The sequence below is a fragment of the Nicotiana sylvestris genome, chromosome 11 (genome assembly GCF_000393655.2).
Source record: "Nicotiana sylvestris chromosome 11, ASM39365v2, whole genome shotgun sequence".
Lineage (NCBI taxonomy): Eukaryota > Viridiplantae > Streptophyta > Magnoliopsida > Solanales > Solanaceae > Nicotiana > Nicotiana sylvestris.
In genome coordinates this window covers 134,589,386-134,607,039 of record NC_091067.1, presented here as the reverse complement: position 1 = coordinate 134,607,039, position 17,654 = coordinate 134,589,386, and the positions used below count along the sequence as shown (strand labels likewise).

Below are 17,654 nucleotides of genomic sequence, written 5' to 3'. Positions count from 1 at the left end.
TTATATAAAAATCTCACCTATCAACCGGAAAACGCCAAAATCTCAATTTCGTCAATTCAAGCCTAAACCTTCCACGGACTTCCAACATGCATTCCGATCACGCTCCTAAGTCCCAAATAACCTAACGGAGCTAACCAAATCATAAAAATTCCAATCCGAGATCAAATACAAACAAGTCAAATCTTGGTCAAACCTTTCAAATTTTTAAGCTTTCAACTGAGACTGTTCTTCCAAATTCATTCTGACTAACCTGAAACCCAACACCAACGATTTATATAAGTCATAATACACCACACGGGGTAAGTCATGCCCGAGAACTGGCAAGCGAAGTGCAAAAACTCAAAACGACCAGTCAGGTCGTTATATTCTCCCCCACCTAAACACACGTTTGTCCTCGAATGTGCCCAGAGTTCTTCCAGAAGCCAACCAATTGCTGAATAACTTTACCATTCATATACCCGGGGGTGATCCTACATCACCTTATCTCATATGGGTCCGATAACACAATGCAACTAAAATTTCACAATCCAACCTAGCCCATAAACCTTAGAACCCATTTCCACTTACGAAATCATCCGCAAGATCAGAATCTCACATATATATTCAGAATAAGTCCGAACCAGCTGTAACAACCCATACCTGCAACCTCAGGTGCAATTACATGATAAACCACGTAACTCAAACGCTCATAGCGATAACTTCTATTCACAGCAGCTGCCCACAACAATCGAATACCGGTGGAAAACCTCTTATCAACTAAAGTCTCCTTCCAACACTTTCATATATTGTCAACGATAAATGAAACACACAATAAACCATAACCATTTCTCATATCAACCATTCATGAAGCCACTTATCCTTTGGCAAATACCATAGCAAATTTCTGAGTCGAACCTCGATATTATCCTTCCAACATGCTGAAACCGAATCCGTTCATATTTATTAATGATACCAACGATCTCTCCTAATCCAACACATTATTCGGGTGACATGACACATCAATACAGGCCTAAGCCACAACTTGCACAATATACGCACCAATACACAACAATCCGAACATACTCAAATCATGAAAATGATTCAGATGAAAGAGCGGTACCCCAAGCTCACCAGTACCACCAAAATACAAGGTTGAGAACCCGTCTCACATCATAGGAACAAAACACATGAATCTAACCCGCAAGATCATACCTCCACATATCCAAACACTGCTCCACATGAAACACCTCAAGTCACTATGCTCGAAATTGACAACCACGCGCAATTTGATATTTGGAACCAAAGCAAATCATCATACCCATAGTGAGGCAAATAACATATACAACACAAACCTGAAGGACATAACCGATACGCCATTCACCGAGAAACACCCAACTACTCTTCCCATTCGACTTCCACTATGAAATCCCAATAGAACCGCACTATACGTGCCCATAACCAACAAATCCTAACATCTCGCAACACAGAAAGGTAACTCATAGATCTCCCCAGATTACTAATAAGCTTAATAACAATCGAATCAACACATCCCTCAACAATACAATACAATTTGGTGCCAACAAAGCTGACTCAAGTTAGGACACGCATCCACATTGGCCTGCTAACGAACCCTTATCAAGGAAATCCTGAGGTTGTTCCTTCAATTCCTCTAACTCTGCCGGTGCCACATGATACGGTGCCCGACATCAAGTTAATACCGAAATCATTAACCTTGCCCGTCCATAAGAAACACATCCGAAATGTCCCTCACCACCAGAACTGAATCAATGGTAGAAGCCTCTACACTAACATCCCTCACGAAAGACCAACTAAGAAAGGCAATCCTTCCCAGCCATCCTCTAGGTCTTCGAAATATAAAACCACTCCACTAGGGCATAATCCTACAGACCTCGCCACTCAATCCGGGGCATTTTCGGCATAGCCAACAATGCCGCCTTAGCGCAATAGCCCAGAATGACACAACACAGAGACAACCAGTCTGAACCCAATATCCCATCCAAAATCTAACATGCCAAGCACAAAAGATCTGCTCGGGTCTCCAAACCCCGATAGTCACTAAATAGTGCCGATACACACGACTCACAACCACAACATAGCCTGAATATTAGAACTTCCCTGTCTTCAAACCCATATGGCACATGAATCAACATACTTGATCCCAATTCCGCCGTCCGAATGCATACCGCACCTCAAATACCCAATCATTCCACGAAAGATACTCTAAAATTCCCTTGTGTCACCAAGCAAACTTGAATATCAGCAGTCGATCTAACAAGAAAGCGCTCCAATTCTGTCGAAGTACCATCAACTTAATTACATTGCCTTTTCTGAAACATATACCCTCGTCAAATCACTCCCATTTAGCAATACCATTTCCTTAATCATCTGGAGATTATCCCCCTAATCATCTGAAGCTCATTTCTCTAATCATCTGAAACTGCCCGTGCTACCTAAGAATTTTATGACTTTCCGTTCGAAACTTAACCGTAATCTTACACACACAAATCTCAATCCTCCACAACATACCACATATACCATACCATCCTAGGATAACATGAGAACTTCATCTTTCTTCCGAGCCACAAACATCTACGTACTCCACTAGTCAAGAACTTTCCATTGATCCCATCTAGAAGGAAATCACTATGCATCATATGCTCCTCATGCCCATAGAAAATATACATCTCCATCCGAGGTAGAAACCATTAAGAACTCTCCGAGTTCCCCTTGCACAAACTAGACCTGCCAGGACTGAATCCTTCTAACTTGACCAAGCTACGCAAGCCATCAAAACCTAAGAGCATTGCCTCGAAATACCTGTAGGAACTCATTACCCCGTACACACCCAAGGAACTAATTATATCCTTACCATACCGATCCGGCTTACTACCCAGCTATCCCATCTATCCGAGTTTCCTTCTGATTTACCTTCAACTTGATATCCCCTCTTGCTGTAGCACTACAATTCCTTAACCCAGACTTACCACATGAGACCCAAGCATAAAATCACACTGTCTAAGGCTCATAAGTTGCTAAGTACTCTCTTAAATGTTTCCAAAAGCACCACGTTCAGAATACCTACCTCGAAGGGATTTCCTGCGAATCTGGAACCATTACCTTCCTAATACTGATATATAGAATCCCATAGTTAATGTAGAAAGTACCACAAGTCTTGACATCTTCCAAATGAAAACTCAGTTCCTAACCACATATACAACTTTAAAATACCCAATTGTTATATGTAGAATCTTGAACACATTAGAACCATTCTTAAGAGTCATTCACTCTATTCAAACTACAATTAGCCTGATCAAGCTAATCGAGCAACCCGTGCCTCATTGGCACTCTGACACCGCAAAATGTGACATCATTCCATTACAACCAAGAACCTTCCTGCTCTATGCACCGAGCATCCTTTACCAACAATAACTCAAGACATTCCGTGATTCTCACACGCCTATGAAGCATCTTATAACCTTTATTATAAATTTTCCTTTACTCGAGCCATCCTCGATCTCAATTTCCGCAAGCCATAACTGATTCACCAGCATACCTCAAACTGGAATCAACATAGCACATAACCGTGCAATCAACTAATCAACATCAGACTCCCCCATTTGGCTCGAAGCCATAGATCATCACACACCCAATAACTCATAACACATATACTCTCTTGCTGCCATAATACCATAGTGATATTAAACTCAAATCCCTTTGTAAGCTTGTGAAAACACAGACCATCTAGTACTTTAAATCTTCAGCAAATCTCGCATTCATCCTTGCAACAGTCAAGCCCACTCTCTTAAGCGACTCAAAATTCAAATTTCAACACTTATATTTCACTTGTAAATAAGACCTTCTAAAAGACACATAATGATCACACAACCTCGGATCACTTCGCAGGAGATAACCCACCTGCCTTGTCTTCAACTAACATTTTTGTATACCTTCCACCGTCCCAAATATTACGCAGTCACTTAGCCTTCCTGAGTTTGAACTCATACCGCAACATAACATACATCTCGCAGTACTAAAATACTCATCACATAGTTATGTAGTCATCACTTCCACTAATAGGGACACTACCGAACATATCAGTTCGAAGACACTTGCTCACACAATCAGCACCTCGGTGCTCAAGCTACAGGCAAAGATCCGGCCTCAAGTCCTCTAGACTGGCCCAACATCAACTTATAGAGATCATGTCTCACCCCTCGATCGGGGAATCACAAGCCATCGATGCACATCTGATACTAAGTGCTCATGCACGCACACGAACGCGTGGAAGGAATTCAAAAATTGCATTTCAAGAATGTGAAGTTTTCCTAAAGGTTCTGCAGCCTCTCGAGGATAAATACAGATGTCTCTGTACCGATCCGCGAGACTCTACTAAACCTGCTCATGACTCGTGAGACCTATGTTAATAGGCTATGATACCAACTTGTCACGACCCTAACCCCAAATCCGGTCGTGATTGCGCCTCTCGTAAAGACAAGGCCAGCCAATTAAACCCAATTCACTTTTTAAAACTGTTAAACAATATAAAAACAGTCTAAACATGATTTAATGATAATAAGTAGCGGCTATACAAACCCTCAGGGCATCATTTACAATCATTACTCACCTCTATTCGGCTAAATCTCTAGCTCGCGACGCTTTTGCCCCTCAAATCGGCTTCCACGCGCGTCGAATCTAACCAAAATCAGAATGAATACGTCACAATATGCTAAGGGAACAAATCCCAAGCGAAAACAATCGATTTAGCCCAAAATTCTAGAAATTGGTCAAACCCGACCTCCCGGGCCCACATCTCATAATTTGACAACATTCACAAAACTAGAATCCTTATTCTCTCACGAGTATAACCATACAAAAATTATCCAATTCTGGTACCATTTGGTCCTTCAAATCATCATTTTATATTTTTGGAAGATTTCATAAATTTTCTTCCCAAATTCCATCCCAAATCACGAATTAAATGATGAATTCAATGATAGATTCATGTACTATAGCCAAATCTGAGTTAGAATCACTTACCCCGATGAATTTCTTGAAAAACCTTCAAAAAATCGCCAAAATCCGAGCTCTCTAGGTCAAAATATCAAATAAAACCCAAAACCTCATATTTATAGAGTACCCCACAGATTTCCACCTCCACGGACCGCACAAAATCGACCGCGGCCGCACAGGTTTTCCTCTGTAGTGACAGGCTTTAGTATTTTTGTCATAACTTTTGCTATGGATGTCAAAATTGCGATATATTTACCTTTCTGGAAACTAGACACGAAAGGATACAACTTTCGTTTTTCAATCATCCCAAAATATTTTGTAGATCAAAAGATATAAGCTTCCGAAGTAGGACCAGTGAAATGTTCCCCATCGCGGCCACACCACATTTTGTGCGGTCCGCACAGCACCTACCGCGGCCACACTTCATTTTGTGTGGTCCGCACCGCACATACTGCGGACGCACTTCATTTTGTGCAGACCGCGTGGGTGAGTTTCGAGGCCTGCAACCCTTCTGGACCTGCTACAGCTATGATTTTCGGCCTAAAATATCCCGGAACCTACCCGGAACTTCAAACCAATTGTACCAACACATCCCATGACATCGTTCAAACTTATTCAAAACTTCGGAATGCTCACAACAACATCAAATAACCAAATTAAGAATACCCAACACCAACGATTTATATAAGTTATAATACACCACACGGGGAAAGTCATGCCCGAGAACTGGCGAGCGAAGTGCAAAAACTCAAAACGACCAGTCGGGTCGTTACATTCTCCCCCACCTAAACACACGTTCGTCCTCGAACGTGCCCAGAGTTCTTCCAGAAGCCAACCAATTGCTGAATAACTTTACCATTCATATACCCGGGGGTGATCCTACATCACCCTATCTCATATTGGTCCGATAACACAATGCAACTAAAATTTCACAATCCAACCTAGCCCATAAACCTTAGAACCCATTTCCACTTACGAAATCATCCGCAAGATCAGAAACTCACATCTATATTCAGAATAAGTCCGAACCAGCTGTAACAACCCATACCTGCAGCCTCAGGTGCAATTACATGATAAACCACGTAACTCAAACGCTCGTAGCGATAACTTCTATTTACAGCAGCTGCCTACAACAATCGAATACCGGTAGAAAACCTCTTATCAACTAAAGTCTCCTTCCAACACTTTCATATATTGCCAACGCTAAATGAAACACGCAATAAACCATAACCATTTCTCAGATCAACCATTCATGAAGCCACTTCTCCTTTGGCAAATACCATAGCAAATTTCTGAGCCGAACCTCGATATTATCCTTCCAATATGCTGAAACCAAATCCGTTCATATTTATTAATGATACCAACGATCTCTCCTAATCTAACACATTACTCGGGTGACATGACACATCAATACAGGCCTAAGCCACAACTTGCACAATATACGCACCAATACACAACAGTCCGAACATACTCAAATCATGAAAATGATTCAGATGAAAGAGCGGTACCCCAAGCTCACCAGTACCACCAAAATACAAGGTTGAGAACCCGTCCCACATCATAGGAACAAAACACAGGAATCTAACCCGCAAGATCATACCTCCACATATCCAAACACTGCTCCACATGAAACATCTCAAGTCACTATGCTTGAAATCGACAACCACGCGCAATTTGATATTTGGAACCAAGGCAAATCATCATACCCATAGTGAGACAAATAACATACACCACACAAACCTGAAGGACATAACCGATACGCCATTCACCGAGCAACACCCAACTACTCTTTCCGCTCGACTTCCACTATGAAATCCCAATAGAACCGCACCATACGTGCCCATAACCAACAAATCCTAACATCTTGCAACACAGAAAGGTAACTCATAGATCTCCCCAGATTACTAATAAGCTTAATAACAATCGAATCAACACATCCCTCAACAATACAATACAATTTGGTGCCAACAAAGCCGACTCAAGTTAGGACACGCATCCACATTAGCCTGCCAACGAACCTTTATCAAGGAAATCTTGAGGGTGTTCCTTCAATTCCTCTAACTCTGCCGGTGCCACACGATACAGTGCCCGACATCAAATTAATACTGAAATCAATAACCTTGCCCGGCCATAAGAAACACATCCGAAAAGTCCCACACCACCGGAACTGAATCAATGGTAGAAGTGTCTACACTAACATCCCTCACGAAAGCCCAAATAAGAAAGGCAATCCTTCCCAGTCGTCCTCTAGGTCTTCGAAATATAAAACCACTCCACGAGGGCATAATACTACAGACCTCGCCACTCAATCTGTGGCATTTTCGGCATTGCCAACAGTGCCACCTTAGCGCAATAGCCCAAAATGACACAACACAGAGACAACCAGTCTGAACCCAATATCCCATCCAAAATCTAGCATGCCAAGCACAAAAGATCTGCTCGGGTCTCCAAACCCCGATAGTCACTAAACAGTGCCGATACACACGACTCAGAACCAAAACATAGCCTGAATATGAGAACTTCCCTATCTCCAAACCCATATGGCACATGAATCAACATACTTGATCCCAATTCCGCCGTCCGAATGCATACCGCACCTCAAATACCCAATCATTCCACGAAAGATAATCTAAAATTCCCCTGTGTCACCAAGCAAACTCGAATATCAACAGTCGATCTAACAAGAAAGCGCTGCAATTCTACTGAAGTACCATCAACTTAATCACATTGCCTTTTCTAAAACATATACCCTCGTCAAATCACTCCCATTTAGCAATACCATTTCCTTAATCATTTGGAGATCATCCCCCCTAATCATCTGAAGCTCATTTCTCTAATCATCTGAAACTGCCCGTGCTGCCTAAGAATTTTATGACTTTCCATTCAAAACAGAACCGTAACCTTACACACGCAATTTTCAATCCTCCACAACATACCGCATATACCATACCATCCTAGGATAACATGAGAACTTCATCTCTCTTCCGAGCCACAAACATCTACGTACTCCACTAGTCAAGAACTTTCCATTGATCCCATCTAGAAGGAAATCACTATGCATCATATGCTCCTCATGCCCATAGAAAATATACATCTCCAACCGAGGTAGAAACCATTAAGAACTCTCCAAGTTCCCCTTGCACAAACCAGACCTGCCAGGACTGAATCCTTCTAACTCGACCAAGCGACACAAGCCATCAAAACCTAAGAGCATTGCCATGAAATACCTGTAGGAACTCATTACCCCGTACACACCCAAGGAACTAATTATATCCTTACCATACCGATCCGGCTTACTACCTAACTATCCTATCTATCCGAGTTTCCTTCTGATTTACCTTCAACTTGATATCCCCTCTTTCTGTAGCACCACAATTCCTTAACCCAGACTTACCACATGAGACCCAAACATAAAATCACACTGTCTAAGGCTCATAAGCTGCTAAGTACTCTCTTAAATGTTTCCAAAAGCACCACGTTCAAAATACCTACCTCGAAGGGACTTCCTGCGAATCTGGAACCATTACCTTCCTAATACTGATATATAGAATCTCATAGTTAATGTAGAAAGTACCACAAGTCTTGACATCTTCCAAATGAAAACTCAGTTCCTAACCACATATACAACTTTAAAATACCCAATTGTTATATGTAGAATCTTGAACACATTAGAACCATTCTTAAGAGTCATTCACTCTATTCAAATTGCAATTAGCCTGATCAAGAGAACCGAGCAACCCATGCCTCGTTGGCACTCTGACACCGCAGAATGTGACATCATTCCATTACAACCAAGCAACTTTCTGCTCTATGCACCGAGCATCCTTTACCAACAACAACTCAAGACATTCCGTGATTCTCACATGTATGTGAAGCATCTTATAACCTTTATTAGAAATTTTCCTTTACTCGAGCCATCCTCGATCTCAATTTCCGCAGGCCATAACTGATTCACCAACACACAGCAAACTGGAATCAACATAGCACATAACTGTGCAATCAACTAATCAACAGCAGACTCCCCCATTTGGCTCGAAGCCATAGATCATCACACACCCAATAACTCATAACGCATATACTCTCTTGCTTCCATAATACCATAGTGAGATTAAACTCAAATCCCTTTGTAAGCTTGTGAAAACACAGACCATCTAGTACTTTAAATCTTTAGCAAATCTTGCATTCATCCTTGTAACAGTCATGCTCACTCTCTTAAGCGACTCAAAATTCAAATTTCAACACTTATATTTCACTTGTAAATGAGACCTTCTAAAAGACACATAAGGATCACACAACCTCGGATCACTTCGCATGAGATAACCCACCTGCCTTGTCTTCAACTAACATTTCTGTATACCTTCCACCGTCACAAACATTACGCAGTCACTTAGCCTTCCTGAGTCTAAACTCATACCGCAACATGAAATTTACTTCACTCCCAACTAGGACACATGAAAAGACTTTTCGCACACCCATAACTCGGGGATATACCTCAAATCAAAAATGAAAATCAAGCACCTAATAGTTCTTCTATCCTCCAGGAGACCCTTCTCGTCGCTTCCAAATCATAGGGATACATCTTGTAGTACTAAAATACTCATCACATAGTTATGTAGTCGTCATTTCCACTAATAGGGACACTACCAAACATATCAGTTCGAAGACACTTACTCACACAATCAGCACCTCAGTGCTCAAGCTATAGGCAAAGATCCAGCCTCAAGTCCTCTAGACTGGCCCAACATCTACTCACAGAGATCATGTCTCACCCCTCGATCGGGGAATCACAAGCCATCGATGCATATCTAATACTAAGAGCTCATACGTGCACACGAACGTGTGGAAGGAATTCAAAGAGTTACATTTCAAGATGAATCAAAGGACGCACGATAAGAATTCAAGAATGTGAAGTTTTCCTAAAGGTTCTGTAGCCTCTCGAGGATAAATACATACGTCTCCGTACCGATCCGCGAGACTCTACTAAACCTGCTCATGACTCGTGAGACCTATGTTACCTAGGCTATGATACCAACTTGTCACGACCCTAACCCAAAACCCAGTCGTGATGGCGCCTCTCGTGAAGACAGGGCCAGCCAATTAAACCCAATTCACTTTTTAAAACAGTTAAACAATATAAAAGCAGTCTAAACATGATTTAATGATAATAAGTAGCGGCTATACAACCTGACACAGCGTTAATCGGGGTGTCACAAGTCACGAGCATCTACTAGAGTATAAATACAACCGAAATACTGGAGTGTACAAATACAGCCTACTAAAATGAAGAGAGAGAAAATCAGTGCTGTGAACGCTGGCAGCTACCTTGCTAAACTCTGATGACTCTGCCTCCGATAAGCCAAAACCCGCTACTGGGTGTATAAATTCCTGAATCTGCACACAAGGTGTAGGGAGTAAAGTGAGTACTACAACTCAGTGAGTAACAAATGTAAATAAAGATTAAAGGCAAGAAATCACGTAAAGCATACCAAGATGCTGTATAGAAGCAGTTCAAAACAGTAAGAAAACAGTGAAGCTGTAAAATCTCTTTAGAATATTTTGGCTCAGTATAAACTTCCTTGAATGGTACCGGCCCCTCGGGAAATCACATAGAACAATACCAGCCCCTCGGGCTATCACATAGTACAATATCAGCCCCTCGGGCTATATATCACATCACAATGGGTACCCGCGCTCACTGGGGTTGTACAGACTCCGGGAGGGGCCCCTTATGGCCCAAGCGCTATATCGCTGCGACGTGCAGTCTGATCCAATATATGTATCGCTGCGGCGTGCAGCCCAACCCATAGTATATAACATCCTCATAATTGGGTTCTCAACCTCTCTCAGTTATTAACCTCACAAGCCCCTCGGGCATTAGTAAAACAGTGTTTCTCAGCCCAAAACATCATTTAAAATATCATTTAAGTCTCAAAACGGAGTAAAATGGCTGAGTAGTAAAACAGTGGAAAATAACATGACTGAGTTCAATTAATAAGTCAAAGCAATAAGGAAATAGTAATAAAAATCCCCAAAGGGTTAAAATAGTTGGCATGAAGCCCAAATATGGCAATTAGTCCAAAATATGATAATAACAAATAAGTTCAGTCAAATACGTGGTAAAATCATCAATCGGGACGGACCAAATCACCATCCCCAATAGTATACGACCCCACACTCATCATCAAGCGTGTGCCTAACCTCAATATAGTATTATGATGTGCAATCCGGGGTTTCAAACCCTTAACGCATCATTTACAATCGTTACTCACTCTATTCGGCTAAATCTCTAGCTCGCGACGCTTTTGCCCCTCAAATCGGCTTCTACGCGCGTCGAATCTAACCAAAATCAGAATGAATACGTCACAATATACTAAGGGAGCAAAGCCCAAGCGAAAACAATCGAATTAGCCCAAAATTCTAGAAATTGGTCAAACCCGACCTCCCGGGCCCAGATCTCGTAATTTGACAACATTCACAAAACTAGAATCCTTATTCTCTCACGAGTATAACCATACGAAAATTATCCAATTCCGGTACCATTTGGTCCTTCAAATCATCATTTTATATTTTTGGAAGATTTCATAAATTTTCTTCCCAAATTCCATCCCAAATCATGAATTAAATGATGAATTCAATGATAGATTCATGTACTCTAGCCAAATCTGAGTTAGAATCACTTACCCCGATGAATTTATTGAAAAACCTTCGAAAAATTGCAAAAATCCGAGCTCTCTAGATCAAAATATCAAATAAAACCCAAAACCTCGTATTTATAAAGTACCCCATAGATTTACACCTCCGCGAACTGCACGAAATCGACTGCGGTCCGCACAAAAACGACCGCGGACGCACAAGTTTTCCTCTGCAGTGACATGTTTTAGTATTTTGGTCATAACTTTCACTATAGATGTCTAAATTGTGGTATATTTACCTTTTTGGAAACTAGACACGAAGGGTTACAACTTTCGTTTTTGAATCATCTCAACATTCCTTGTACATCAAAAGATATGAGCTTCCGAAGTAGGACCAGTGAAATGTTCCCCACCGCGGCTGCACCGCATTTTGTGCGGTCCGCACAACACCTACCGCGGACGCACTTCATTTTGTGTGGTCCGCACAGCACATACCATGGATGCACTTCATTTTGTGCAGACCGCGCGGGTGAGTTCCGAGGCCTGCAACCCTTTTGGACCTGCTTCAACTATGATTTTCAGCCTAAAACATCCCGGAACCTACCCGGAACTCCCGGAACTTCAAACCAATTGTACCAACAAATCCCATGACATCGTTCAAACTTGTTCAAAACTTCGTAACGCTCACAAAAACATCTAATCACCAAATTAACATAGGATTCAAGCCTAAAAACTCCAACAACTCTTAAATTTTGCTTTCGATCAAAAAGTCTATCAAACCTCGTCCGAATGACCTGAAATTTTGCACACACAACCCAAATGACACAACGAAGCTACTGCAACTCTCGGAATTTCATTCCGACCTTTATATCAAAATCTCACCTATCAACCAGAAAACGCCGAAATCTAAATTTCGCCAATTCAAGCCTAAACCTTCCACGGACTTCCAACATGCATTCCGATCATGCTGCTAAGTCCCAAATCGCCTAATGGAGCTAACCAAATCATAAAAATTCCAATCCGATATCAAATACAAATAAGTCAAATCTTGGTCAAACCTTTCAAATTTTTAAGCTTTCAACTGAGACTGTTCTTCCAAATTGATTCTGACTACCCTGAAACCCAACACCAACGATTTACATAAGTCATAATATACCACACAGGGTAAGTCATGCCTGAGAACTGGCGAGCGAAGTGCAAAACTCAAAATGACCGGTCGGGTCATTACATTTTGGCACCTGGAGGTGCGGCTAGTGTGAAAAAAACCAAAGGAAAGTGCTATCATTGCAAGCAACCCCAGACATCACAAAAAGCAATGCCTTGCGTATCTGGCAAAGTTGAATAAGCAAGGTAATTCAAATTTAAATGTCGTTGAAACTTATTTAGTGGCTGTCTCTACCATGATTTGATGTGTAGATTTAGGAGCCACTAATCATATCTGCACTACTTTGCAGGGATTTCAGGAAATGCAATGGCTAAGCGAGAATGAAGTTAGTGTTTTCCAAGCCAATGGTGAGCCAACACCAGCTTTAGCATTAGGAGATATTATAGTTTCGTTTAGTAGTGATAGAGTTTTAGTTTTGAAAGATGTTCTCTATGTACCTTCTATTAGAAGGAATTTGATTTCGGTTTAAAAAATAATGGATGCTGGTTATAATGTTTATTTTGCTAATAACTCTGCTGTTATTAATTTTAATAAACGTTTTATCTACACTGCTGCTAGAGTATATGACCTTTTTATTCTTTACATATCTCCTCATGTGCTACAATAACTAAAAGAATTAAATAACATTAATCTGTCACATAAAAGAAAACATATTTCTGAATTGAGCCAAACTTATTTGTGGCACTTACGTCTAGGTCATATAAATCTAATAGAATTTTGAGATTGGTCTCTGATGGACCTTTGAGTTCTTTGAAAATGGAGTCACTACCAATATGTGAATCTTGTTTAGAAGGTAAAATGACCAAGATACATTTTCCTTCAAAAGGAAATAGAGCCAGCGATAAGTTAGAATTAATTCACCCTGATTTGTGTGGCCCTATGAATATACAAGCAAGAGGTAATTTTGAGTATTTTGTGACTTTCACAGATGATTACTCAAAATATGGATATATTTATCTGTTGCTCCGTAAGTATGAATGCTTTGAGAAATTCAAAGAAGTTAAACGAAAATGGAGAAACGACATAATAAATATATCAAAACATTGCGATCTGATCGTGGTAGTGAATACCTTTATGCGGAATTCATTAAATACTTATCAGATTGTGGAATTACATCTCAATTATCTGCTCCAGGAACACCACAATAAAATGATGTGGCAGAAAGAAGAAATAGGACCCTTATGGAAATGGTTGGATCAATGTTAAGTTATTCTGATTTGCCTTCTTCCTTCTGGGGATATGCTTTAGAAACAACAAATTACATTCTAAATTTGGTTCCTTCAAAGTTAGTACCTTCAACTTTAGTAGAATTGTGGACTAGGCGCAAGCCAAGTTTACGGCATATTCGGGTTTGGGATTGTCCAGCACATGTGCTGAAAGGGAAAGTGGATGAATTTGAATCGAGGACAGAAGTATGCATTTTTATTGGATATCCAAAAGGAACTAAAGGCGGTTTATTTCCCAAAGAAAAAAAGGTAATTGTTACGACAAATGCCAGATTTTTAAAAGAGGACTATTTAATGAACCATATTCCTAAAAGTAAACTAGTTTTATAAGAATTATGACTCATCTATGGAACGTATCCCGGAGCCAGTATTGACATACCACTGCATTATCGTAGTGGGAGAAATGTCAATAGGCAGCAGAATGTAAAGAGGAATTGCCTGACATCTCACTACCCCAAAGTAGTGGGAGTAATGTTGAACAACCTCAGATTGTTGAGCAACCTGATATTGTTCTGCAGCCTGCACACCAGGAAGAAGTTAATGATATCCCAGCACCACAAGGTGTGGAGGATAACATTGAGGCTCTAGTTCCAAAAACTGATGTGTGTTTCAATAACAAAATCAGACTGCACCTGTAGTGACTAGTCGTAGTGGGAGAATTATTAGAAAACCTCTCCGATTTGCGCTCTTGGGAAAATCTTATGATAGAAACCTCGAAGAGCCTAATACAGAGTCTATTAATTACGACGAAACACTACAAGATACATATGATAATAAATGGGTTGCTCCTATGAAATCTGAAATGGAGTCCATGTACTCCAATCAAGTATGAGATCTTGTAGAACCACATACTGGAGTCAAACCCATTGGTTGTAGATGGATCTATAAGAAAAAAGATGAGTGGATGGAAAAGTGCAACTTTTAAAGCTAGGCTTGTTGCAAAGGAGTTTACTCAAAAAGAAGGGATTGATTATGAGGAAACTTTTTCGCCAGTAGCCATGCTTAAATCCATTAGGATTCTCTTATGCATTGCTGCTCATTACGATTATGAGATTTGGCAAATGGATGTCAAGACGACTTTTATTAATGGAAGTCTTGATGAGTGCATCTATATGGTACAACCAGTTGGTTTCATAAAAAGTGGCAATGAGCACATGTTGTGTAAATTAAAGAAATTCCTTTATGGATTGAAACAAGCTTCTAGAGCATGAAATACTTGTTTTGATGCATAGATTAAAACCTTCGGTTTTAATCAATGTGAAAATGAGTCTTGTGACTATAAGAAGTGTGATGGAGATAAAGTTACATTTTTGATTTTGTAGGTAGATGATATTTTGCTCATAGAAAATAATGTGAGCATGTTGAATTCAGTAAATAAATGGTTGTCCTCGCGTTTCGATATGAAAGACTTGGGACAGGCAGGACATATCCTTGGGATCAAACTTATGCGAGATCGCAAGCGAAAGATATTAGGCTTATCCCAAGTGTTTTATATTGATACTATTCTCAACAGGTTTAGCATGCAATATTCCAAGAAAGACTTTCTCCCTTTTAGACATGGAATTTCTCTGTCGAAAATTTTTTCCCCAAAAACGACTAGAAAAGATGAAGGCGGTCCCTTATGCTTCTGTTGTAGGGTGTTTCATGTATGCTATGCTATATACTAGGCCTGATATCTGCTTTGCTATTGGCATGGTTAGTAGATTTCAGTCTAATCTTGGACGAGAACACTGGACTGTCGTTAAACATATAATCAAGTACTTGAAAAGAACTAGGGATTATATGTTGGTTTATCACTCAAGTGATCTTGCACCCATTGGCTATACTGATTCAGATTTTCAGTCAGATAGAGATTCTAGAAAATCTACCTCAGGATATGTTTTTATCCTAGGAGGTGGAGCCATAAGTTGAAGGAGCATCAAGCAATCATGTATTGCTGATTCCACCATGGAAGCCGAATATATGGCTGCATCTGAGGCAGCTAAAGAGGTTGTTTGGCTCGGAAACTTTCTAAAAGAGTTTAATGTAGTTCCTTCGGTTCAAACACCGATTGTACTTTATTGTGACAATAGTGGTGCAGTTGCAAACTCGAAGGAACCAAGAATCTATAAAAGGAGTAAGCATATAGAGCGTAAATATCACTTAATTCGGGACATAACTCAGAGAGGTGATGCAAGAGTGTTGAAGATTGCGTCAGAGGACAATTTGGCAGACCCGTTTACAAAAAGCTTGCCACAGGAGATTTTTGACAAGCATGTAGAAGGAATGGGTATTAGAGTAGTAGACACATGGTTATGAGTCTAAGTGGGAGATTGTTGGGATATACTATTAACCATGCGGTTTAGACATAGTATTTTATTTTATTCTTTATGAAATAATTATTTATTTAATTTATTCAATTCAATAAAGTACTATTTTAAATAGATCATTTGTTACATGTGTCATTTTAGTTATGGAATAGACAATTTAGTGTATGGAGTCTTAGCTCATGCACAGAAGATTAAATTATCGGTTCTCATAATTAATAAACTATGTTCACAATCGAAGATATTATTGGGCAGAATATCTTGATGATTGTAGCACAAGATTATAGTATAATTTATCTTGATTATGAGAGTGGTTTTACTCTAACTTCTTGTGCTAGTATACTTAGTGTATATTGAAAGGACCAAGTGGAGAAAAGATATTTTTGTATTTAATATACATAAAACATTTTCTCTAATTCATTAAATGAGCTTATACTCCTAATCTTGATATAATTATTATGATCAATGTGATTTGTTTATTGTTTTGATTTATCAAAAGGTACAACTCTATTCAGAGTTAGTGTATGCCTAATAAATTGGACAATAACGAATAGCATTTGTGAAATAATAATTAGTTGATAAAATCCATGACTCGGTTTTAAGTTAGATGATACCCCTTTATGTAAGCTTATAAGTTTTCATGTGAAAACCCGACCATTGGATTTTGTATCCATCACATGAAATAGTTTAAGTGGAAGTATAAAGGATTTAATTAGTTGATTAAATTAAATTTTCAGTGATTTAATTTAATTAACTGGTATTTGGGATCTTAACATAGGGAGTTAAAATAAGTGTTAGTGAATTTTCGAAATTCATATTGAGGAGTTCAATTGCAGTTTTTTAGTGGAATAAAATGCAATTAATTATAATAAGAATTAATTCATGCAATATTTTAAATTAATACTATAATTACTAGCCTCTTATTATTTTTGTGGTCCCTGCTATACCTAGTAAAAACCTAGACTGACTAAAAGTGACTTAAGAGAAAAGTCATCCGGTAGAGTTAGAGTAGGATTCTACTTGTGCAATTAGAATCCTACACGTTTTTGGAGTCCTATTTTTGGCTGAAAAACGTGTCTACTTAAGGAAGACAATCTTCACCCAATAACTTACCTTTTAGAGTTGTATTGTTCTTGCCCACTCAAAGCAAATTCGTCCAAGGTCTTACTAGGACCATAATAGAAGACTGCATCCCTGGATTCTTGTTGTGTGGAGGATTTGTGCAACGATTTCAAGAAGTTAGTGCTTCTAATCTCGTAATTATAGCATTGTCTAGTTTACATGTATTTGATGTCTGGTTTGTATGGTTGCTTCC

The 17,654-nt window shown here is 39.7% G+C and overlaps 1 protein-coding gene across 1 annotated transcript; it reads left to right on the top strand.

Annotated features, from left to right (window-relative positions):
* Positions 1 to 15,638: 15,638 nt before the first annotated feature.
* On the top strand, positions 15,639 to 15,944 carry LOC138881674 (secreted RxLR effector protein 161-like). The gene has a single exon (XM_070161924.1). The coding sequence runs from the start codon at positions 15,639 to 15,641 to the stop codon at positions 15,942 to 15,944; it is 306 nt and encodes a 101-aa protein (XP_070018025.1).
* Positions 15,945 to 17,654: the final 1,710 nt, after the last annotated feature.